The 25202-nt window shown below is 43.6% G+C and overlaps 3 protein-coding genes across 3 annotated transcripts in view; 1 reads left to right on the top strand and 2 right to left on the bottom strand.

The window, feature by feature from the left end:
- HMMR (hyaluronan mediated motility receptor) overlaps positions 1–9436 on the bottom strand; it is a gene marked incomplete at its 5' end in the record, with an annotated part of 26449 nt that extends 17013 nt beyond the window's left edge. Inside the window, 4 exons of the mRNA XM_080942048.1 lie at positions 1537–1584; positions 4618–4697; positions 5329–5427; positions 9391–9436. Of these exons, the coding sequence (XP_080798174.1) occupies positions 1537–1584; positions 4618–4697; positions 5329–5427; positions 9391–9436 (273 nt within the window). The remainder of the gene's footprint in view (positions 1–1536; positions 1585–4617; positions 4698–5328; positions 5428–9390) is intronic.
- A 496-nt stretch (positions 9437–9932) lies between these two features.
- On the top strand, positions 9933–14575 carry NUDCD2 (NudC domain containing 2). Its single transcript, XM_080942500.1, has 4 exons — positions 9933–10244; positions 11879–11927; positions 12107–12258; positions 13121–14575. The coding sequence occupies exons 1-4, from the start codon at positions 10056–10058 to the stop codon at positions 13202–13204; spliced, it is 474 nt and encodes a 157-aa protein (XP_080798626.1). The 5' UTR covers positions 9933–10055; the 3' UTR covers positions 13205–14575.
- Positions 14576–17333: 2758 nt separating this feature from the next.
- CCNG1 (cyclin G1) lies at positions 17334–24428 on the bottom strand. The gene is made up of 6 exons (XM_080942488.1): positions 24231–24428; positions 23069–23329; positions 21423–21676; positions 20844–20922; positions 20667–20765; positions 17334–19760 (listed from the first exon to the last, which is right to left on the bottom strand). The coding sequence occupies exons 2-6, from the start codon at positions 23327–23329 to the stop codon at positions 19569–19571; spliced, it is 885 nt and encodes a 294-aa protein (XP_080798614.1). The 5' UTR covers positions 24231–24428; the 3' UTR covers positions 17334–19568.
- Between the last annotated feature and the right edge of the window lie 774 nt (positions 24429–25202).

Raw genomic sequence — 25202 nt, 5'->3', positions numbered from 1 at the left:
ACACATGATTGATCCTATTGGTACGTCAAAACCGGAAGCCTCAAAACTAGCAAGCCTCCATTTTAATATGGTGTTCAGATATTCTTAGTTTACTTGCTACTGGAGTAATCATGTTTCCCTTATGACACATCATAAAGATGCGCCTTACAAATGCAAGGTTAGCGATAGAGGGGCAGGAGGAGGCGGTGTCTGTGCTTTTTCAGACCAGACTTGTCTACACAGACACAGTCACACGGTGATACAGTCACACACAAACACCACCAACAAAATACAATGATTTTCAATTGCCATAGCTCTACTTAGTCACTTAAAACTTATAACAACTCTAGTTTTCACCAGTTCTAATTACACACACCATAGGTTGGAGTGTTAGCAGAGTCCTCAGTAGAGCTCAGTAGGCAGCGTGAGGCATCAGTTGCTTTGTTCCTACAAGCCACAAACAGCAGCAAAGCAAAGGGCTGGAATTTGTCAATAGTGAACAGGGCTTCCTGCTGAAACAACAGTTTACAGCTCCAGGACCCACATAAAAGCCACTAAGGTGTCATGGCCTGTAGGCTGATGTCAAGGCGATACATGATTGGACAGTAAAGAGTGGGGCAGGGACAAAGATTTTGTAAGGTGAGAGAGAGGAGGAAGGAGAGAAGAATTAAGATGGAGACAGCAGAGGATGGTTCAGATCTAGGTGAACTAGATTAATTTTATCTTGTCTAGGTGGGCGGTTTATACCTTTATTAATTGGCAGTGGATTTATTGATAGATTAACATATAAATCTATTTGATAAATTACTGATTGCTGAGTCATGATTTTACCGGGCTGTGGAGGACAGTGTGTGAGAGCAATGGCTGAGAGGTGGTTGGAGCACAAGCATCCAGCTGTTGCCTGAACGAGATGTGTGTGTGTGTGTGCATATGTGTGTGCCAGGCATGGTAACTACCGTGTGGCAGAGTAGCAGCCAGGTCTACATGTGCCATGTGGCCCTAAGGGTTCTGGCACTAGCGTGGGATAAGAGGCTTACATTTCTAATAAATTACAGCGGCCTGCTTCTAATCCCAGTGCTTTAGACGGAAACAGATCTGGAACAAGCTACCTCGGCTGACTAGCTGAAATGACCTTCTCAGGTTCTGAGAAATTCTGCCTCAATATTTGAAGGTGAAGGGCACCCTATGAAGACACTGGCTTCCACATCCACGCACATGTGAACACGCATACATACAAGTATGTATGCCACACACTCATGAAAAAGAAGTGTAGGTAAAAGCTTGCCAACCTAAAATCTGATGCAGTAATCATTGCCAATCTCAGCAGTGAGCCAGTCACTCTGTGTGTGAGCGTCACACACAACAGCCTCACTGCCATGCAGCCTCAATAAAGGCCACGAAATCAAAGTAAATGAGAGAGACCAGGGCCTAAGCCAAGGAACCACTTCCTAAAGGTTCTGATATGAAATTGCTAGAATCTTAGCCTGCAAGAGTGTATCATTCTCTTTCCATTAGTACACAGCATTGCTTTTCTGTGAGTTGGAAAGTACAGCTTACCTCTTTTTCTAACCTCTTCACATCTTTATCATTCTTCTGAGACTCCTTCTGTTTAAAACAAAGAACAATCATGAATTTACATGCCACAAACATCACAGCCCAATCTGATATTTCTTTATTTTTGGTCCTTTTCCAAATTAAAAAGGAATTCACATGTATGTGTGTTTTGCCTATATGACTGTGGAACATGCGTGTGCCTGGTGCCTGCCGAGGCCAAGGAGGGGAACTAAATCCTCTGAACTACACTTACACTGTTGTGAATTGCCCAGTGAATGCTGGGAACTGAAGCTAGTTCGCCTGAAAGAGCAGCCACTGAGCCATTTCTCTTGCCCCCAGTGTTTAGTCTGAGACATCTCACTATGCAGTACACACTGACTATGGAGTCACCGTCTAGCTTTCAAGGGCTGGGACTGAAACTTCACGCTAACAAACCCATCTTTGCATCCTAAGCACTTTAGGTGCTTAAAACGCTCTGTATTTTTAAGTACTGTTCAAGGTCATGAAATATTTTATAAGCAATTTTGATGAGACAGAATTTTTTTTCGAGACAGGGTTTCTCTGTGTAGCTCTGGCTGGCCTGGCACTCTGTAGACCAAGCTGACCTTGAATTCACAGATATCTGCCTGCCTCTGACCCCACCTGCTGGGATCAAAGGTGTGTGGCACCACTTCCCAGATAAAATGTTCTTAAAACCTGGAAATATTTCAGTTTTCAAAACTTCAGCTCATTAGAAAAACAGCTTTTCTATTACAGTATCTGCAGAGTTTGTGATGAAAACTTCAGTTGCCATTTTAACACTGGACAGCAGCATATTTTGAATAATTATGCTACCAAAAAATCTTTTAAAGAAAAATTATTTACATAATCTTGTGTATAAACCTTCCTGACACAATGAAAGAAAATATATAGTTTATACAGCATTAAAAGCAGGTTAACTTTATTCATTTCAAAATTGACGGCATTTTCTACTAGAAAAGGTGTTTCATTTGGTAAATCTATGCATACTCGTGTATATATATAGTGTCATGAGAGTTTGTGAGTTCTACCATTAATTTAAAATTTTAAAATTGTTTCACCAAAAATTCAAGTCATGTCATTTCTATTCATTCCCACAAACAAAAGCACATGTCCATTGTCCGATAAATGTAACATAAATCAAATGTGCGCCTCAACTTTTCTAATGTTAGTATAAATTTATGAGAGTATAAAAATTCAACTGAGTTGTCTTCTTTGTACTCATATTTCAGACCTGTAACACATATCAAATTAAATGCATTAGCGGGGCCGTGGGGGTTCCATTCAAGCCAGGGTTTGTCTGTGTAGCCCTGGCTGTTCTGGAACTCACTCTGTAGACAAGGGTGGCTTCAAACTCAGAGATCCACCTGCCTCCGCTTCCCTAGGGCTGAGATTAAAGTCATGTGCCACCACTGTCTGGTTTAAATCCAAAAATTGTCAGACATATTTATGTACATTTTATAAAAAGTAGTTACCTGGTTTTCTTAAAAAAAAAAAAAAAAGACATTTTCTAAATATAGGACTGCTTTAGTGGTGAGTCAGTCACCTATCACCTGCAAGTTCTGGGCTTGATTCCCAGTACTACACACAGAAAAGGTGGGAGAACCAAAATCTTAAGTTCCTAGGTCAGGAAAAATGGCTCAGCAGTTACAAATACTTAGTGCTCTTTAGACCCCAGTTTGGTTCTTAGCATGTGTGTAGGGCGGCTCACAACTATGGACTCAAGCTCCATGGTGCTGGACACTGTCTTCTGGCTGTAATGGGCATTGCGTGCACACATGTGCTCACACACGATTTTAGGGTTACTATTGCTGTGAAAAAACACCATGACCGGAAGCAATTTGGGGAGGAAAGGGTTTATTTTGCTTACTATCAGTTCATCACTGAAGAAAATCAGGGTAGGTACTCAAACAAGGTAGGAACCTGGAGGCAGGAGCTAATGAAGAGGCCATAGAAGGGTGCTGCTTACTGCCTGCTCCTCACGGCTTACTTAGCCTGCTTTCTTACAGCACCCAGGCCCAGTAGTCCTGGGATGGCCCACAATGGACCACGCCCTCTTACACAAATCACTAATTAAAAGAGTACCCCAGAGTTTCCTAGAGGCCAGTTTTATGGAGGTCACCTCCTCTCAGACGGCAAGACTGTGTCAGCTGACTGATAATAAGTCACATTTCAAGTACTCAGGAGCCATTCCTGTTAGTTGCTTCCACGATGGATGGCATAGTTCTACATTACAGAATAAGAGACCTTAGTAACAGTATATTGGTTGCAAGATAATATTCGTTAATTTCTACAACTCCTAACAACGTGACTCTTAGGAACTAATGAAAAATTATCCAAGGGTCTTGGATAAACAACATTGTATGACCCTTAGGAGTTTTCTTCTTTTTCTTTTTAAACTTTCTGAGAAAGGGTCTCCTGGAACCCAGGCTAGCCTTGATTTCTTTATGTAGCCAAGGCTAAAGTCTGCAGTGCCAAGTCCTCCCGACTCTGCTACTCGAGAGCTAGCATCAAAGGCTCACACCACATCAGCTGTTAGGAAGAATTCAATCCACCGTCCAACAGTTTGAGTAACAACCTTCTAGACACTGATATTTTAACTTCTTTTTTTTTCTATTCATACTTATCCTTCCCCACAAAAAATCAGACGGGCTAACAACAAACAAATGCAACTCCGACAGTGCTGATAAACCAAAGCATGACACATTCGCACAGGCTCACAAGGTGATTATCAGACTTACGTCTACAAAGAAATGTCTTTGGAATTGTGAGCCAGGAGCACATTCAAAGAGACTCCGTAATAACCTAGGCAGAATGAAAAACTTGCAAGAGTTCTAATGATACTTACTTCAGTAACTACATTTCATTCACTTTATTAATTAATAATAGATTGTTTAACTACAGTTCCAAGTCCTGGGACCTGAAGCCAGATGTACTGAGGAGCAAGGAGTGCTCCTAATGAGCTATCAAGCTCCAACCCACTCAGCCATTTTAATGAAGCGTAGCACCGTGTGGGTATATAGTCAGTGACATAGATACACCAACTGTCTTACAGATGGTTCTCACCTTTGACACCAACATCTTTGCTTTTTTAGCCGAAGCAAGCAGCGTCGTATCTTTGTCAATGTTAAGATTTTGTTGAGATTCTGGAAAATAAAATAAAAAAGCACATGGGCACTGCTGATGTTTACATGTATTACAAATATACCAGCATCTCACTTCAGACAGTAGTTGAAGTGCGGTGTGCTCTTTGGATTGTAGTTCAAATAACTACTTGCATGATTATTTGTGATCATATGGCCTTCCCGATATTCTTTATTTTCAAAAAGAAAAAATTATTTTTTAAAACAAACACACTCCTCCGTGTGTGTGTGTGTGTGTGTGTGTGTGCATGCGCGTGTGCTTGGGGGGGGGCGGTATATGTACTTGAATGCTGGCATCCCAACTCAGGTCATCTGTGAGAACAGTGTGGTTCTTAACTACTGAGCTAGCTCTCCAACTCCTTCTTGATAGTCCCAATATTCTCATAAAAAGGATAAGCAAACTATCAACAGGAAAATTACCTGTAAATATCTTAATTTCTCTTGCTACATACAGTCTAACTGAAAATAGCACTAGGTACTCGGCTCTTTCATAAATATACCTAATAAGGATATTAAGATATACTTCTGACCTCGAAACTCTAGAAGCATTTAAAATTAGAAAGCATTTTAAAATTTCAATGGTACTGCTTAATCCAACCACAAGCTCATTTAACCATTGTTTAAGACCCATTACCTGCTTGGCTTTTAAACCTTTGTGATTTCTGAAAAGACACTGGTCCTTTAGATGCTTCTGAAGTTTTCACATTGTAAGCACCTGGAGACGGAGCACAACCTACAGAAAAACCAGAACAGCAATGCTGCACTTAATGATTTTATTTTCCTATTACTATAACATCAGCAATACCCAGAAGAATCCACGATCTTAAGTTAAACAGGTGGTTCTCAACCTTCCTGCTGCAAACCTTTAGTGTACCTCCTCATATTGGCGTGATCCAACCATAAATTATTTTCATTGCAACTTCATATTGTAATTTTGTTACTGTCATGAATTGTAATACAAATATCTAAATAATAATGTGAGACCCTGTCAAACGGTCCTTTGATCCCAAAGGGGTTGAGACTCACAGATTGAGAGCCACTGGGTTGCACACATAGGAAGAGGAAATCTGAGTTGAAGAACTACTTTGACCAGATGGAACTGGGGGTAGTCCACCCATGGACAGGTGGTCCTGGGTTGTATAACAAGCAAGCCAGTAAGCAGAACTTCATCTGTGCTCCATCCAGTTCCTGCCTTCTTTTCCCTTGAGAAAAAACTGTAACCTAGAAACCAAATAAAGCCTTCTATTCTGCCCCCCAGTCTTGAGTTTCACAGTGAGTTTCAATCTCTGTTGATGAATTACTATAAATTGTTCCAGAAAACTTGTGTTTCCCAAGACATATTGATACACTACAGTGCTTTTACTTAACATCCTTTCTTCCCTGGTCTTCCTCTCTCCACAGAGATCTACTATCCACTCACCAGAACTCACTGTATACTCTAGGCTTGCCGTGACTCCCTCCAGCTTCCAGGACACTGAGGTCACAGGCAGCATGATGCCCAGCTCACTATACTTTCCTTTACCCAGCACACTGTCCCTTTCAAAGCATGAGGCAGGGGATAAGAACAGGACACTGGGAGTCAACGTGCTGCTTGCCACATCAAAGGCAGACGACTCAAGCTTTCCCACAGAAGCAGCTCTTAGAAGCAGAGCCAAGAATAACCCTGCTTTCTACATTCAGAATGGAACAGAGTAGTATCCCTAAGAATCTGTCGGTGCAGTAAGTCAGGTTGTGTCAGAGACAAAACAACTCTCTTCCGTGACAGAACCATGTCACGGAAGCTAAAAGGAAAGCAGCGGATGTGAGGAATACAGGTTTGGACCTCACATTTTGCTGTATGTTTATAAGGCAAATACACGGACCTGTGAGCTCATGGCTTTCTTATGGATGTGGACCGACCCTTGAGCACTGAAAAGCTGCCAAGTTACAACAGAGCTGCAGCAAAGGACTGTAGACATTTGTGTTGGGAGGGACTTTTAAATTAAGTATCCATTTCATCTCTAAAGTGTTCACATATGATAGTCTCACGTGTGTTTGAATCTCTTAGGCATAAAAAATTTCTCATTAAAAACAATCAAATTAGCCAGTAAAGTAGTGGGCTATGTGAGGTGTTTATTACATCAAATAAAACCTTCAAACTTCAAGACTTCTGTATTTTCTAGCCAGCCATTTAAAATATATAGTATACTTTTAATTTTGTTTAGTCAATTCTCATTTACCTTTTAGATCTCAATCTAAATATTACTTCTACCTTTTGCAGAGTACCCCCCCCAAAAAAAATCAGGCTAGAAAATTCTCATAGGACCGCCCATCATCCTAACAACAACTCCTTATGTGTTTTGTTGTATTTACTCTATTTCCACAAAGACAAACTGCTTGCAACTTGGGAGTAGCTTCTACTGTTCTAGTATTTAGCTCATAGTTGTGCTGAGCAGTACAGGAAAAAAAATCCTGTTTGGGATGTGGGAATAGATTAGGCTTTTGTAATTAGCCACACAAAGACTCAAAATCAGCTGCATGTGACAAGCTATAGAAAATACTGGGCCAGACACTTTGCAGACATATAGAACACATGGAATATATTTTTTAAAAAAAAATTAGATTGTCTCCTTCTTCCCAGGATGCTTTAAGTTTCCTTGACATAGGGCAAAAAAACCAAACCAAACCACTACCAACAACAACACTGTTTTAAAGATTACCGGATTAAAATATTAAATACCTGACAGATTACCTCTGATACTTTAAGCTTTAACGACTGCTCCTTAAAACCAAACAGCAGCTAAGCCATGTGTGTTGTGCAGGTCTCTTACGTTTCAGTACTTGAGAGGTGTCAAGCAGGAGTGCAAGGCTAGCCTGGGCTACATGAAACCTTGTCTCAAAACAAACATGTCTATCCTGTCCTACAGAACCAAGGTTGTTTGAATACCCTGGAAATGTGTGGCCCGTGGCTGGATCTGATCACTCACTCGACCTAGTGAATGGAGCAGTGTTGACAGACCACAGGCGTAGGCTTCTCACCAGTACATGCTACAGAGGACGTAAAGATGGCCTTTCATGTTCCGCTCCATCACTTGCCTGCTGGCTGGACCATCCAGTCAGAAGCTCCCTCAATGTTGCCAGTTGTAAAGCGTACAACTTAGGTACTTTTCTCGTCTGGCTATTCAGTGGAAGAACGTACAGACCCTTCAATAGTACAGTCGCACAGCTGGAATCTATCACACCACACCCAAGGCATTGACTTATACACCACAGTCCTTGACAGCACAGGATATCCACAGGAGCCTGGCTTCCACTCCATTTCTGCCAACTTAGTATCATAACACTGAACAGATTTCAGTCTTTTTCTTTTACTTAAAACTTGTTATTTGTTGTAGGAGGGGATCAGCTGAGAGCCTTTCTATGTAGCTCAGGTCTGGAACATCTATTTCTTACATGTGGAAACATTAAAACTTACTTATTCTAACTTTTTAAATGCCACCATCTACACTCAATTTACTTCACCATCTACACACCAAATTCCGGTATTTTATCATGACAGTGCTGAACTTTGCTTAAGAATTGTTTCATGAACTTATAAAGCTCAAAGAGAAGGAAGGCCAGAGGTGGATGCCTCAGTCCTTCTTAGAAAGGAGAAAAAAACGCTCATGGGAGGAAATAAAAGGACAAATAGAGGAGCAGGGATTGGAGAAAAGATCATCCAGAGACTGCCCCACCTGGGGATCCATCCCATATGCAGCCACCAAACACAGTCACTATTGCAGATGCCAAGTAGTGCTTACTGGCAGGAGCCAGATATGGATGCCACCCCAGAGGCTCTGCCAGAGCCATACTAATACAGAGGAGGATACTTGCAGCTAACTACCAGACTGAACACAGGGACCCCAATGAAGAAGCTAGAGAAAGGTCTGAAGGAACTGAAAGGGTGTGCAACCCCAATGGAAAGAACAAAATTATCAACTAACCAAACACTCCACAGCACCCAGGGACTAAAACACCAACCAATGAGTTTGCATGGAGAGACCCATGGCTCCAGTTGCATATGTAGCAGAGGATGGCCTTATCTGGCATCAATGAGAGGAGAGGCCTTCGGTCCAGTGAAGGCTCGTTTTCCCAGTGTAGGGGAATGCCAAGGCGCTGAGGTGGGAGGATGATTGGGAGAGAGCATCTTCATGGAGGCAACGGGGGAGGGGGGAAATGGGATGGAGGAAAAAGGATAACATCTAAAATGTAAATACAGAGAATATCCAATTTAAAAAAAAAAAGAACTGTTTCATGAGTAGAAAAGAATCCTTGGGCAGCTGTTATCACAGAACTGACTTTTCAGCCTTCATGCTTTTACGTCTGAATGTAATGTCAAAACAGAGAGTTCTAAAGAGAATGCCTTCTTTTTAAAAAAAGAACTCAGTGCCTGCCAACTCACAAGCCCCTACAAACCAGCTGCAGTTTCTCCATGGTGTTCATAGCTTATTTTAAAATTTTACGCTTGAAGGCTCGCTGTGTGCGGAGAAGATTCCATTGCACTTAGAGCCGCATCTCTACCATCCTACACAGCGCTTGCCAAATCTTTATTGCGTGAATTGGGAGGAAAAAAACAAACAAACAAACAAACAAACACCACCCCAGCCTGAATCTGGCTTGGAAGACTGGGGAACGAGGGCGCAACCCCTTCCCACCCTGTTACCGCACCCATACGCACCCGAAGGGTCATTGAATCTTTTCAGGGGCGCCTTAGGAAAGGACATCCTGACGCCTGGATCCAGATGGAACACCAACCAAACGCCCCAGCAAACTGTCAGCTCTCCTGAATTCAAATTTACCCCAACTTCCCCCCGTCAGCCAATCAGAAAATCTACTCCTAGGCGCCCAATCCTGAATGGGCCAGGGAGCATGCGCACGCGATTTCTACGGCCGCCCAATCGGAAGGTCGGTAACTTTAAGCTGGTAGCCAATAAGAAACTGTTCCTAGCCGCCGCTGGAAACAGGTCCGCCCAATCACGACTGGTTTTACTCATCTTTAATGGTTAACACGGTTCGCGCAAGCGCACTTCACAGGCCCGTGGAAGGGTCGGAATTTTGGCGTCACACAGGTTAAAAGATCGCATGCGCTTGTCTCCTTTGTTCCAGCGTCAGCGTTCTTGGCATGTCAACATCTCTAGGCTTCGGTGTCCCCCTCCCCCGACCCCCCAGGTCTCGCGAGTGTCTTAAATGGGCTCTGAAAGGGAAAGCTGTGCACGCTCGGGACGCGCCAGTTTGGGCTCCTGCGCATGTGCAGTGACCCCAGGGCGCCGAGGGCAAAGCCTGAGTGGAGCCCCGCCGGAGTAGTGCTCTCCAGGAGCAGTGTCCCTGCGTGCCATCTTCAGAATGTCCGCCCCGTTTGAGGAGCGCAGCGGGGTGGTCCCTTGCGGGACTCCGTGGGGACAGTGGTACCAGACCCTGGAGGAGGTGTTCATTGAAGTCCAGGTGCCCCCGGGCACTCGCGCGCAGGACATCCAGTGTGGTCTGCAGAGCCGGCACGTGGCTCTGGCCGTGGGTGGCCGCGAGATCCTCAAGGTAGCAAGCCTGGGCTTGTCCCGAGTTCCTTCTTCTGGCCTCCCCGCACCCTGAGTCCTAAAATTCGGGGATGAGTGCTGGGTGTGGCAGGGTTCGTTCCTGGCTGGCAGAAAGAAAGCGGTCGCTTGTTCTGATGAGGGGGTCTCCGCGGAGCGCCCCGCCCACAGAACAGATCTTGGCGCGGGTTAGACCAGCGAAGATTTTTCTTTTCCGCTTTATTTGTTAAAAAAATAGATTTGGGGTGGTTTTAATTCCTTTGGAGTTCCTGCTGACAGAAGACGAAGTAGGTCAAAAGATCAGATCTGCATCTTCTAGGCACTGATGTGAGTCCCAGAGACTAGACTAAAGGTTTCTGGACTCTATACGTGACGTGTAGGCGAATGCAGGCAGTTACAAGCAAGCAAAGGGTAACGGGACGAGGATCTAAACATGTCAGGTTGGTTTTCTCAATAAGTTTCTTGCATGTTGATCGTCAAGATAATAAAAAGGTGTGTGAAGTTATTTGATTCCATCAGTTATTAATCTGATCCCCGACACCCCCCCCCCCCCCCGTTTTGGTTAAGAATTTACTAAGACTCACATAACAATTAGACTGTATTTTACACCTGGACTAGATGCCTAGCTTGTTGGATGGCAATATAGTATAGTGGTGGAGGAAGACATGGTACTGTGTTTTTTAACCTTGGGCAGGAGAAGAAAAATTAGTCACAGCTAATTTGACCTCAGTTTTGCAATATGCCATTAGACTCTTAAAGAAACTGGCTTCTATTGCCAGCTTCTCAAAAGAGATTGAACTAGCTCTAGAACATTCACTTTAAAAGATAGCGTTTTTAAGGCAGGTGTTGTGGCACGTACTTTTAATCCCAGCGTTTGGGAACTATAGTTAGGTAGATCTCTAACTAGCCAGCCAGCCAGATCTACTGTGCCAGCTCCACAACTCCATAGAGCAGTGGTCCTCAGCTTTGCTGATGCTGGATTCTTTAATAATGCCCCTCATGTTGTGATGGCCCCCAGCCGCACCGTTAGTTTCCCTGATACTTCATAACTGTAAATTTTCATTTGTGGATCTGTAATTAAATATCTGATACACGACCTCCAAAGAGCTTGAGATGCAGTTTGAGACCTGACAGAGACCCTGATTCCGGGAAAACAAGAAATAGTCACCAGGTGGTGGCTGTACACACCTTTAATCCCAGGGTGTCTCTGAGTTTGAGGTGTGAGTTTGAGGTTCTTGATCTGCAGAGTAAATTCTAGGACAGCCAGGGCTACAACAGAGTAACCCCCCAACACTTGCCATCCAAAAAACAAGCAAGGAAAACAAAAAACATTTTTTTTCTAGTTTTAGCAGGAGTCCCTGTCTTGCATATATTCATTAGAGCATTTTGAATGTTAACTTCACATTCCGTCATAAGGAGTCGCATAGCATGTCTTCTGTTTTGTTTACTGGTCCCTTTGTTTCCCCCTCCCCCATGGTAAAGTCCTCTCCCTTCCATTCATTAGGAGGAAGTTTAAGGCTGAGCATCTACAAATAGGGGAAATCAGCCTAAGCTTGAAATGAGCCAAATCTTAGTGATGGGAATTTATAAAACTCAGTGAGATGCTGTATTTTATTACCTTCTATTTATTTTTTCCAGGGGAAATTGTTTGATTCTACAATCGCTGATGAAGGAACATGGACGCTGGGTAAGAGTAATCTGAGAATTCATACACTCTTAAAAATTGGGTCATGCGAGTCTTCGAAGCAGTGAAAGATGGGGAAAAGTGTTGGGGACAGTTGTCTGTCAGTCACCTACCAGCCTCTGGAAAAGACAGTGTTCAATGATGAGCTGAAATTTCTCTGTAACTTCTTTCTTTTATCTTAGAGGATAGGAAAATGGTCCGCATTGTCCTGACAAAAACCAAGAGAGATGCTGCGAACTGTTGGACTTCTCTTCTAGAGTCCGAATATGCAGCTGACCCCTGGGTGCAAGACCAAATGCAGAGAAAACTTACATTAGAGCGATTCCAGAAAGAAGTAAGTCAGACCCAGGAGTGAGTATGCACACGTGTGGATGAATTTGAAAATTGAATGGCTAGAAAATTGCCTATTACGAAGGTTTCACATTTCACAATGTATGCATGCACACCAGTCATTCATGAATAATAAACGTAAAGAACCGGACGTATCAATATGCTAGCGTACATATAACTCTAGAACTCTGTGTGGCATATAGTAAGCTTCAGAACCTTGTTATTAGCTGAGCTTGGTGATACCTTTAATTCCAGCAGAATATCAAGTTCGAGGCCAGCCTGGGTGACATAACTACACCATGTCTCAGAATAATTTTTTACAAAGGTTTATTTATTCATTATATGTGAGTACATTGTAGCTGTCCTCAAGGACACCAGAAAAGGGCACCAGATCTCATAGATGGTTGTGAGTTACCATGTGGTTGTTGGATTTGAACTCGGGACCTCTGGAAGAGCAGACAGTGCTCTTAACTGCTGAGCCATCTCTCCATCCTGTCTCAGAAGCATTAAAAATTAAATTCAAAATTAAAAGGTTCAGCATAGATTGCTTAGTTTTCAGGAGGCCCTGTGTTCAATCCATCATAAGTTTTCCAGAAAAGGCTTTTCCAATTTGTTTACACAAATAAACTTTTTTATTTGCTTGTGAGATGGAAAGGTGTGCTTTATTAGACCACTGCACAGTGGTAACAGGCCCACAGGTGTCTTCCATGTGTTTACACATCTGAGAGTTGAAGGGGCCTAGTAGTTTTAGTTTTACCTTAGGGGATCTCAGTCAAATTTGATATTGTTTCTTATTTTTTATTTATATTTTTGTCAATTATGAATTCAACTTATCCTTGTAAATCTTAATTTTTTATGTCTTTCAGAATCCTGGCTTTGACTTCAGTGGGGCAGAAATCTCAGGGAACTATACGAAGGGTGGCCCAGATTTCTCAAACCTTGAGAAATGACTGCTCTTGAGTAGTTTCTCTCTGTCTTGTGGATCCCGGCAGGTGCTGGCAACTTAATACAGTTGATGATCTGAAGGAAACATCTGAGGATATCTACGGTTGAAAGATTGCAGCGTGTGTTTCAGTATGACTGTAAAAGGTTACATTCAGATATGGTTTTCAGAGGAGACACAGCAGTTTTCCTATGGGTAGATGGTAACTTTTGTTGCTCTGCATTAAGTTTTATATGCTACATTTTCCTAGTTTCATATTTAATTGTATTTTTACTACAAAAACATTGGAGTACAAATCACATGAGATGAAAAGGTGCCTTCATGGAAAAATATTTTTGTGTGTGATGCAAAAATAATGTTTAGTAAACTTCTGAGTTAGGAATTGTGAACCCCGTTGTGTAAATACTCTTGCCTGTGCACAGAAATTACAGAACTGGAAAATGTTTAAGCACGGAAACAGTGCGCAGAAGTACTTTGGATAACTTGACTTAGTGAAAAATTCTAACTGGTTTGCTGCTGGTTTGATTATGTCAAGAAACTGAAAACTGACAAAATCCTAATAACAGAAGAGTTCATTGCCTGTTACTGTCAGAAAACAATTTAGGCCCCTGAGTATAAGTCACAGGCTTCATTTAATCTTAATGATTCAGACAAAGTGATCTAGACAAAAAATTCTTTCATCCTCTTTGTGTTTTTTTTTAATTCTTGAAAAAAAATGAAATGTATAAAAAGCTTACAAGTAAAAAGATTAACAGATTGAAAACTTACACTTTTTTTAATAAATTGACATGTCACCTCAATATTTTTCCTTTTCTTTTCTTCAAAAGCGTATGTTCTCAACAGTGCAGCCATTTAAGTGAGAAAATCAACATGGATGTGGTACTGTTCTTTAGTCCTCAGACCTGTGCCATTTTTGCCGAACTTATACCTTTAAATAAGAAAGCCCTGTGTTCAGGATGTGCTGTTCCAGCAGAGGTCTGAGTTCACTTCAGCCTGGAACAAGTTCCCACTTTCTTTTTGGCTTTTACTGCTTGGATTTTTTCTCATAACAGCATCTCACTGGGCAGTGTGGCCTCCCGCGTATGGTGACTCTGACCTCAGCTCCCAGAGCCTCTGATCACAGGTGTGCATCTGTGCCTGGCTTAGCTTCTGCACGGGAAAATGACAGAGAGTTTGTCTTTTGACTGTTCAGGAATAGGTCTGTTGTCTACAATATTCAATCCTGCACTCTGTCATGAATTAAGAATTTCGCCCTGTTGCTGATGCTGCTGACGGTGTTGCCTTGGAGTGAGGTTGGTTTCTTCACTGTAATGCCAAGTTTTGGGCATTTTGTGAGAAACTACTTTTAAAGCACCTCTTGATTCTAACCAAACTTTGAACGTATTGACTGTTTTATTCAGTGGGTAAAAATTACTATCCTCATTACTTTTATGCTTAAAATTAAATGATTTAGCTAGTGTAAAACCAGTCTGGGTGGCTTCTGTGTCCTTTGACATGTTTACATTATTGTTTCTTACTCTCCAGACATAGGCGCTCCCTTCCATAGACCATAAACAAGCATTTTGCTGAAGAACCCGCTTCTCTTTAGCACATACACGTTTTATAAGCAAGGTGTGCATGCTGATGTATGAGCACTGTTGATGTGTGTTTATCATGCATACATTAAACCTCGACATGCACACGAGAAATCATGAGTTCCCATTAGATACCCAGTTCTAACCTTACGGGGTTTATTTTAGCTTTTCTCTCTCTGGTAGCCTGGTTTCCACCGCTCTTAGTGGGGTGAGGCTGTGTTAAGCAGGGTGTCTTTACCACCTGTGTCCAGCACTGGATACCAGCACATGGCCTTCTCTACAATGCCTTCCTTTTTTTTTGTTTATTTTCCTTAACAACTTCAGGAATGAATTCCTGGGAGGAAAAGGCTTTTCCTTTGGTTCTTTTTGATATTATTTCCAATAATATTTGGAACAGACTTACAGGTAAAGTGACTGTTTTCTGATTTATAATTTGGTGAATTTTAGCACATACAGGTTTCCGTAAGTGCCTTCTCGTTTACTCTAGACCAGTGTAGTCACCTGAGACTGAAGTCCTTTCTTTGTGGTCACACTATTAGTTTTCAACTCCGGAAGCTGGAGTCTCTGACAAGGTCTTTTACCCATTGAGTCTTCTCACAGGCCTTTGCACTTTCAATTCACATTTCTGTGAAGGCAAGCTATACCTAGTATTCCTGTGTCTGTCGAACATTTGTGTATCTTCCTTTTTTTTTGAAAGATCTATTTATTATATTTAAGTACACTGTCACTGTCTTCAGACACACCAGAAGAGGACACCAGATCCCATTACAGATGGTTGTGAGCCACCATGAGGTTGCTGGGATTTGAACTCAGGACATCTGGAAGAACAGTCAGTGCTCTAACCACTGAGCCATCTCTCCAGCCCAAGACCTAGTCTTGTCTTCATAACTGTTCCATACTCGCCTGAGAATGGTTACATGCAGGTTAAGGATGTAGTGCTTGGCCAATTAGTCATGTATTGGCATTCAGCTTTGTATCGTCACTAATGTTCTTGTAATTCTGTGTATTCCCAAGAGTAATGTCATAGTTTTCCAGCTAGTACTTGATGATTTCTCCTTTCCTTGCTTCACATATTGTAAGTAGTGATATAGTTAGGGGTTTGTCGGTTATGTACTGTCCTCTGGCAGTTTAGATGGTTCCAGTGTCTGTTGAACTAATGCAAAAAACACCTGGTTTTGGAATAGGACAATTGTAAACTTTCCAGTTAACACTGTAAACTGTGGCCCACTTTATAAGGTTGTTTTGTGATGACATGTTTGACGAAAAACGACTTTGTTATTATAAAGTAGGGAAACTCCTTATATAATTCTCTCATGGTAGCACACGGAAACATGGCTTGGATTATGGGGATTATGCAATTTCACATAAATTCATTCTCCATTTTGGGACAGGCTATGCAGAATCATAAAAGTCAAAAGCACCTGAATTTTACTGTTACCCTAGAAGCATGCATACACCAGATACTACTGACTTCTTGTGTCTGATGTGTTTGGCAACTTAATGTGAGGTGGGTTATAGTTAAACCGACAGATCACTGCCAGCCACAGTCGTTAGATCAGAAATAGCAATAATTTATATATGTATATCTTATATTTGGAAATACATAAAAGTTCAAGTACTTGGAAAGGGAAGCTTATATCTCAGGAGTCAAGTACACAGTTGTCATTTTCTCACAGTGCCTGCTTTATAACTCAGGCTCTAAGGAACAGGGTCCTTTAACAGTTCTTGGAAAGGGTTCATGAGGCCCCACCCATCCCCGAGGGACTGATGACAAAGGTGGCTGGGGGAAGGGATGTGTCCTATTTAGGACTTCTAGTGCTCTGAGAAGATACCACGATTAAAAGCAAAAGAAGGAAGGAGGGAAGGGTTTACTGTACTTACACTTCCATGTCACAGACCTACACCGAAGGGAAGGAGAGCCGGAACGGAAGCAGGATCGAGGCAGGAGTCAGGACCGCGGCTTCCCCGCCTGGTCCTCAATGCTTGCCCACAGGTAGTTTCTCAACTGAAGTTCTCTCCTAAAATGACTCTCGCTTGTGTGAAGCTGGTGTAAAACTAGACCGCACAGTTGTTTTCTGCAGGGTTGTGTCTGTGACGCTTCCCAGGTTCCAGGAGATAACTTCCTGCCCATGCGCAAGTGAATAACCCTAATGAAGCTCAGTAAGTGCCCGGGTCCATCTTTACTAAAACCATCCCTAGCTCTGGTGGGTCTAAATGAAAAACCTGACTAACAATAATGCATACAAAATACACTGTTTGAGTGTCCAATCAACATACTTAACCTGTGACTTTTAAACAGTGAATGGGGTGATGGCACTAGTTTTTGAGATAGGGTCTCACCATGTAGGCTGGGCTGGCCTGGAGCTTGCTATGAAGACCAGACTGGTTCCCACTGTTGGAATTTAGAGTGTGTCCGACCGTACCCAGCGTGAAAATTCCACTAAGAGATTGTTTCTGCTTCTGTGCATTTTTAGTAAAATAGATGATACAAAAAAAAAAAAAAAAAAGCTTATTTCATAATATCGCTAAAGCACTTAGATCGCAGAAGAAACAAACAGGGAAGGCTGTATTGCAGTCATTTTATTGAAAGGTGTATTCAGAGCAAAATGGTAGTTGGTTAGCTGACTTCTGTCCACTCAAAAATCAATATTCTTTTCAAATTGAGGCGTATCAACCTTCAGGAAGAACTGAAATGTTCTCAATGAAATATGGTTTACAAAGGGCAATGCTCTTTGGTTTATTGTTCAGCTTTTATTATCCATTACAAAAGTCAAAATGGTTCCAGCTACTCCAGGTAGATTCAGGCTGTAGGGGGCACTGAGGAGCTGCCTACATTTTAACTGGAGATCATACATTCAAGGCCAGCATGGGGAACCTGAGCACAGCCATGGTGGTTTGTACTTATGGAGGTGCCTCCTTACTTCCACTAAGACTTGGTAGAGGAAGGTTTTGCAGATAGACTCACTCCTTTTAAAACAAAATTCTACATTAGAAGCAGCAGTTTTATAGAAACAGTCTGTAGTAAAAACTTCTGGAGTGCTTTAGCAAGCCTAAACCCACTTTAGTGCAATAAATACATTTTCAGAGTGAGAATTCATCCAGTTATCGAGACAGTGGAAACAAATTTTCTCAAGTGGGACTAGATTGAGTCAGCAATTCCGACGAATTTTTCTTTTATTATGGATACAAACACCAATTCTCTAGAAGATATATGAAAGGTAACAAGTTTTCAAGACTTGGGAAGTCTGCTTTATATAAAACACCCACAACTTTAAATGTAATTCTAGAGCAATAAAAACATCCCACCTCTAAATTAACTATTACTTGGTTATGGGTGCCAAGAAACCATTTACTGCTTAAATACCTTTTTTAATACCTTAAAAGTGCATTCGTGAAATGTTGGTTTTGATGCAAACCTCATAATTAAAATTTTGAGATTTAAATTAAGCAGTTTACCATTTTTAATGCCACTTAAGCATATGATCTGGGAAGTTAGATGGATGTTAAACTGAGGGTTTACAGTTTTATTTCACATTCATGTCTAGACTTGATTTGAATGCTTTTTGGGTGAATTCAGATCTAAGCATAACTTTCCTAAGCCTAGAATCAGGAGTCCCCCATGGAAGCTGTTCAGCCAATGCCAACGTGGTAAGGTGCCGAGGGGTCTTAAAGTAAATCCTGTACCGTAGGAAACTCAGGTCAGAGTGGCAGAGAAAGACTTCAGGGACATTCTCGCTGCTGCGGTCCTACTGCGTAGGCAAACAGTACAAACCCAGCCCAAGAGAAATCTGCCTACAAAGGTGAACTGGCGATATCTCAGATGCATGATCACTGATTGATTGCGGGGAGGGGGTGAGGCATGCGTCAGAGAACATGCCAAAGAGCTTGGGAGTTTGTTCTCTCCTTCCATCATGTGGGTCCTGAAGAATGAAGTCAGGCTGTCAGGCTTGAGGGCAAGCACCCTTACCTTCTAACCCAGGCTCTCCATCTTCCCAGCCACATTTACATTTGTTGTTTGAGTGTCTCTGAGACAGGGTCTCTCTGTCATGTAGATCTCTAGCTGTCCTGGAACTCACTATAGAACAGGTTTCCAACTCAAAGAAATCCAGCTGACTCTAGAGGCCTCCCTAGTGCTGGGATTAAAGGCATGTGCCGCCGTACATTTAAAAACATTTTTTTTAATCATAAAAAGATAAATCTTTGCCAGGATTAAGACATTTGGGTGGCAAAAAATGTGTATCAGAGACCAATTATATATTTTCGTGCATATAATTACTTTGTATTAGTCCAACTGTTACGGAGGGAAAACACGAACTATAGAATTAAGACACACCTTCCCGGGAGTTTCCAGAAACCTAACTCGGGCATCACCCACGTGCATAATCCACCTTCCTAATTAATGAACAGATTAAAATTTGTTCATAGATGGGTCAGGTTTCTCGTCATTCTACTTGGGCTGATATGACTTTAAGCTACAGTGGGGTGACTTATAAAGAAGTGCCATATCGGTGATTACTTTTAAAATTCCGTTTTGGACGCTTCTCTTTGCTAAGCTAATCTTTTGATAGCTGCTAGTGTTAGCATGTATCCAGAGGTCTGACGCGTCCTTTCTCTTCGGAGTGCCGTACAGTGAATGCCTTCCAGTGTTCTCTCTAGATCCACACACTCACTTCCCCCTGTTTGAACCCCGTCCTCTTTATACTGAAGGTAGTATGTCAGTTCTTAAGTGGGAGCAGAAAATGATCACACCGGAAAAAAAGTTTCCGTGGGCGGAGAATAACAACCAGGTTTACCAAACTAACAAATGGTTTCAGGAATCGTGGGAAGGTGAGCTATTCTATAATAACTGTGCTTCAGCTGCCGCGCCGTGCGTCCTGACACGATCCATTTCAGCTTCTGACCATTGGGTTTGGAGCACTTGTTAGATGAATATTCAGTTAAACACTTGGACACAAGCTCTTGCCAGAAGGTCAGATCTCGGCCACTTATCTGTGCATAAAAACATACATTAAGGGCCCTGCTGTCTTTATAGTAATACATATGTTCTCACTGATACGTGTCCTCATCATCGAGAGGGAACTAAGGGAGAACCATTCAAGCTTCAGATCAATACACGGCATCTTATTTTCCCGGAGGAGGTGCAGTGGACATTGCTCTGCTCTCGTAGCTGACTATCGGGACCAGGGCTCTGGCTATCGGGACCAGGGTCTGGCTAATGGGACTAGGACTCTGGGTAATGGAACCAGCACTCTGGCTAACAGGATCAGCGCTCTGGCTATCGGGACCAGGGCACTGGGTAACGGGACCAGGGCTCTGGCTATCGGGACCAGGGCACTGGGTAACGGGACCAGGGCTCTGGCTGATGAAACCAGCACTCTGGCTAACAGGACCAGGGCTCTGGGTAATGGAACCAGCACTCTGGCTAATAGGACCAGGGCTCTGGCTATCGGGACCAGGGCACTGGCTATTGGGACCAGGGCTCTGGCTATCGGGACCAGGGCTCTGGCTATCGGGACCAGGGCACTGGGTAACGGGACCAGGGCTCTGGCTGATGAAACCAGCACTCTGGCTAACAGGACCAGGGCTCTGGGTAATGGAACCAGCACTCTGGCTAATAGGACCAGGGCTCTGGCTATCGGGACCAGGGCACTGGCTATTGGGACCAGGGCTCTGGCTATCGGGACCAGGGCTCTGGTTATCGGGACCAGGGCACTGGCTAATGGGACCAGGACTCTGGCTAACGGGACCAGGACTCTGGCTATCGGGACCAGGGCTCTGGGTAACGGGACCAGGGCTCTGGCTATCGGGACCAGGGCTCTGGCTATCGGGACCAGGGCTCTGGGTAACAGGACCAGGGCTCTGGGTAATGGGACCAGGGCTCTGACCGTGGTGTACCTTGGAATGCTTCTGAATCCACTCTACTCCCTCTGCTAACTCGTCCTGCTTCAGTGCTTGGATCTCCAAGGCCAGGATGGACAGTGCCAGCACAGAAGGCTGAAAGGACAGAGAGAAAGCGAGTGTCAGCGGGAAACACAGGTCTCGGTAAGCAGGGGGACCGTATGAAGGATGTACCTTTGCCTTAGAAAAAGTCATCCTGCAGTGGCACGCCTTAAGTTGGGCTTCAAGTCGTTCGAAATTCAGCTCGTGTCTCCTTTAAAGAGAAAATGGGATTGATTTCAGGTAGAGTGTATTATATCTAGTCAGCTGTTTTAGACACATATCGAAGGCAGTTTTTTTTTTTTAATTAAAACTCATATATACTCTTATAAATTATAAAGTTATTTGGAGGAAAGGAATTTCCCTTCTCAGTGACAACTTCTTAAATAGGAGTTTTAAATGGTTCTGGTCAAAAACCATTCAGCAAACAGTAGTATACCACAAATACTGGGACGTTTATTTCAATAACATTCCTGCATCTTTGGGATGGATTTCTATAATTTATGTCCAATGCTGATTTGCTAGGTTCTGCAGAGTAGAAGTGTACTGCAGTCTTAAGAAGGAGCCTCCAATTAGTGACTGACAGCCATCTTTTCCCTTCCATTAAGCAGCAAACTCCAGGGACCATAGGTGCCACACGCTTATTTTGATCAGAATTTCCTGACGAGAATCCCAGCTGTCTGCTTTGAGTTCCTAACCTCAAGGCTCACCTACCTGTCACACGGCACGGCCTCTTGAACCAGGGAGCAGTAGAGCTGCAGAAACTGGAAGGCTGTGGTGGCTTTGACCTTCCAGCACACTTTCTCCAACACGATCCTTTCCATTCTCATCAGGTCCGAAGCTGTGAACCTGTACTGGCTTATGCGGATCAAATCACTCGCCAGCGGGACATTCCGCTCCTCTTCCACCGACTTCACAGCCAAGTAAAAGCAGCTCAGCCCAACACACCCAAGATGTTTCGCCTGCACCTACAAACACGACAGCGTCTTTACGATGCTCCAACAGCAACACCAAGGCAACCTAGGACTCAGCTGTCATTATGAAAAACACGCCAAAGACAAACATCTCAGCTACAACAGACTTAACAGTACTCTACTTCAACAGGAGCCTGACAGTCTTATGCGCCCTACTTGAAACCAGTGTTTTGGGGGTGGATAGGGAAGATGGCTTTAGTTGTAAGAGGTGAGCTTTTAAAGCCATGTGACTACTTTGTCAGTTACTGGGAAATCACCATAAATGATCCCCCTCCTTTTGACAATGCTCCCCTTTCCTGTAGCATGGGAACTAGAGCTGGGAATGCCCGATGGCTGAAGGAATCTGAATTTTTATACATATATCCTAACTCTTAATCCACAACCTAACATCCGGACTTTCATGGAGCTGTAACTTTAAATCTATGTGTGTGAGCGGATAAGTGGAAATCTCCAGTCCTTAAAGAAAGGTTTTGATTGGGGCTGGTGTGCTGGCTCAGTGGGAAAAGAAGTTGGTCGCCAGCCCTGATGACATGAGTTCATCCTCAGGACCAACTTAGTGGTTGAGAACCAATTCCTGCAATGGTCCTCTCCTCCACATACGATGCAGCGTGAGTGCCCCTCCCCCCACACAAACATACAAGTATATGTGAAACGATTTTTAAGAAATTTCTAATTTTTTTTTCAATTTTCATATTTTGAAATGGTCTCACTGTGTAGCTTTGGCTGTCCTGGAAGTCACTATGTAGACCTGGCTGGTCTCGAACTCAGAGACCTGCCTGTCTCTGCCATCCGAATGCTGGGATCACAGGCATCTTACCAGGCCCTTAATTTTAGTTTTATGACTACTCTGTGTAAGGGAGAGATAGATATGAGGGCATGTGTTTACCATGGTGCCATGTGTGAAGGCCAGAGGACAACTTTTGGGAGTTCTCCTCCAGTGTTCTAGGGACAGATCTCAGAGCTGACTATCTGAACCATGTTCAGTTATTTCACTGTCTGAAGAAAGGTTTTTAAACACAGCCAGCTTTCCTACTACCGGAGTGCTACAATTGGTGATGTGCTACAGTCTAGAAAAAGGAAGCATTGCCACACCCGAAAGTGTGTTTTGTATACCGGCCCTAATCTAGCAATTTAATGGCCCCTTCCCCTTTTTATTAATTTTAATCTGTGTATATGTATAAATGCTTGGTACATTTGTGCATGTGCCAGAAGAGGCTAGAAGAAGGCATCAGATCTCAATCGTCCACCTAGGCACTGGGACTGAATTTAGATCTTCCGGAAGACCAGCAAGCATTCCTCTAACGATTTCTCCAGCCCTCTGCAATTTGATCTCCCAAACACACCGAGAGAAGAATTAAGACATGAGATATTATAACCTCAACATACCTTCATTTTAGACAAGAATCTGTCCAGTAAATTCACAGCTAGGGAAAATGTCTCTGTGTCGAAGCCAAAGAACTGAGTTAGGCTAAGTAGGTCTTTGACTTCGAAGTCCCGGAGTCTTGCCGTCATTCGGAGGCCATTGTCATGTGCAGACTCAATTAGCTTCAAGCCGCAGACCTTTGGCTGACATCTAGACTCCTGTTCCAACAGGGTGTTCAGCTGGTGTAGCAGTTTTTGAGAGGCATTTGTCAGTACTTCTATCATCTATAAATAGAACAAATCCAGCAAAGAGCATAAGAGCCCTTCCTGCCTGGCTATCTCTGCACTGTGCCAAAGTGCTTTACAGTGCAGGCCCCCCTCCCTCCGTAAGTCTAAGACACTGCAAAGCTCTGGAAGTATTTTTACCTTCGGAGTCACATTCCTAAATTTTGAGTTTTTACAGGACATGAATTACGGCTTAATTAATTTATTTCTTTCCCTGCTTAAGGAAAGACGACTTCATTGTCAGAACATGCCACAGACAGATACTGCCCAACAAGATATACCCAAACCAAAAGTCAAATGACAGTACGCACTCTGCCATATACATCAACAGTGTGAACCTTCTAAGTTCCTTGCCTGTGAAGTGGGAATAAGGTTATTACCCAAGCTCATAGATTGGGTGCCTTAAATGGAGTCACGCAAACGCTTGGAGTTCCATCCTACACGCAACCGGGTAGGAGTTCAGTTGTCGCCAGATAATGAGCTTATTTCTACATCTGGAAATGAGCGTGACAGCATCTGTCTCTTGGAGTGGTGGCCGTAAATAACACATGGCATGACTCAGTGTGCCACGGTGCTTAGCACACAGTGCTCCTGATAGTCTAACGCCATTTAAAAACCGAGAGAAAAAGTTAGGGGAAGCTGGGAATCGCATTGGTCTAAGTATGCATTACACTTCCTATGAGTCCTGGGCCCCCAACCTAATACAGAAGACGATCCTCCCCTGGTCAATTTAAAGATATGACGCCTTGGTGAGGAACCACTAACTCACTTCAGGCGTGCCGGTTGGGACCGGGAGGCATGACACAGGAATGCCGCTCGCGCTGCGCCTCTAGGCGCAGACTAGCCCGGGCTTGCGTTCGGGAGTGCCGGGGTCTGCGACCCACCCCAGGGTCCCCCTCACCTTGACAGCCACGTCTTCTCCACAGTGACCACCCACCCCGGGCCTGCTCTCAGCTCGCCCCACGTCCCCGATCCGAGAAGCCGACTAGGGGGACGGACTCGCGGCGGGGCAAGAGAGCAGAGGCCCGGGGAGGGGCCGGCGTCCTGATGGAGGGTCCCTCAGCGCCCCGACTAGGCGCAGCCTTCCTCGGGTTGAGCGCACAGGGAAGGACTGCGCCCGGCAGCGGGGAGACAGGCTGGGGGGGGACCCGGCTTGCTAGCTGGGACGCTGATTGGTGTGGCTCTTTTGATGGATGGCCTCGGAGGAAGCTCGGCCAATCAGCGCACAGTTCCCATGGTCCCGCCTTCAATTCTCCGCCCCCTCCGAGCCACGCCCGACTCTTTCCAGCCTCTCTGATTGGAGCATTTCCGAACTGTCCTTCCTCGAGCTGCGGAACTGAATGCTCACTGCCCAGGCCAGCCCGGGCAGGTCTAGCTCTTAACAGCTAGATCGGCCTGGGTAGCGGACCAGAATGTGCTGCGAGGGTTTTGTTTTGTTTTTGCATGGTTAAGCTTTTTGCTTTTTTTTTTTTTTTTTTTTTTTTTTTTTTTGTTAGTCACCGCAGCCCAGCCCCGTCTTTCTAAAATCACAATGGCAAGTAAAAAAAAAAAAAAAAAAAAAAAAGCTATCATTCTCTACAGATAATGAGGCGGTAGGTTTCTCTGTAGCGTGGTTCCTTACGTTCTAGAGGGTTCTCTCTAAGTTTTTGGAATCAGTTCGTCTTTATCTTATTTTGCTTTTTGTGAAACTTCTCAGATGTTACAGTGAAGTTGGACTATGTAGTTTCTTGGTCCTCTCCCAATTTTCTGAATTTGTTCTTGATGGATCAAGCTTGTAGCACCCTGATAGCATCAGTGACTTAAAATGGGCAGGAAACAGCAGAGAACCGTCCCTGGGAAACCCGTTTGCAGTGAGCAGGATCTCAGGCGTCAG

Source organism: Micromys minutus (assembly GCF_963924665.1).
Source record: "Micromys minutus genome assembly, chromosome: 31".
Taxonomy (NCBI): Eukaryota; Metazoa; Chordata; class Mammalia; order Rodentia; family Muridae; genus Micromys; species Micromys minutus.
Note: the sequence above shows the minus strand (reverse complement) of the source record. Positions and strands in the feature narration are given on the sequence as shown.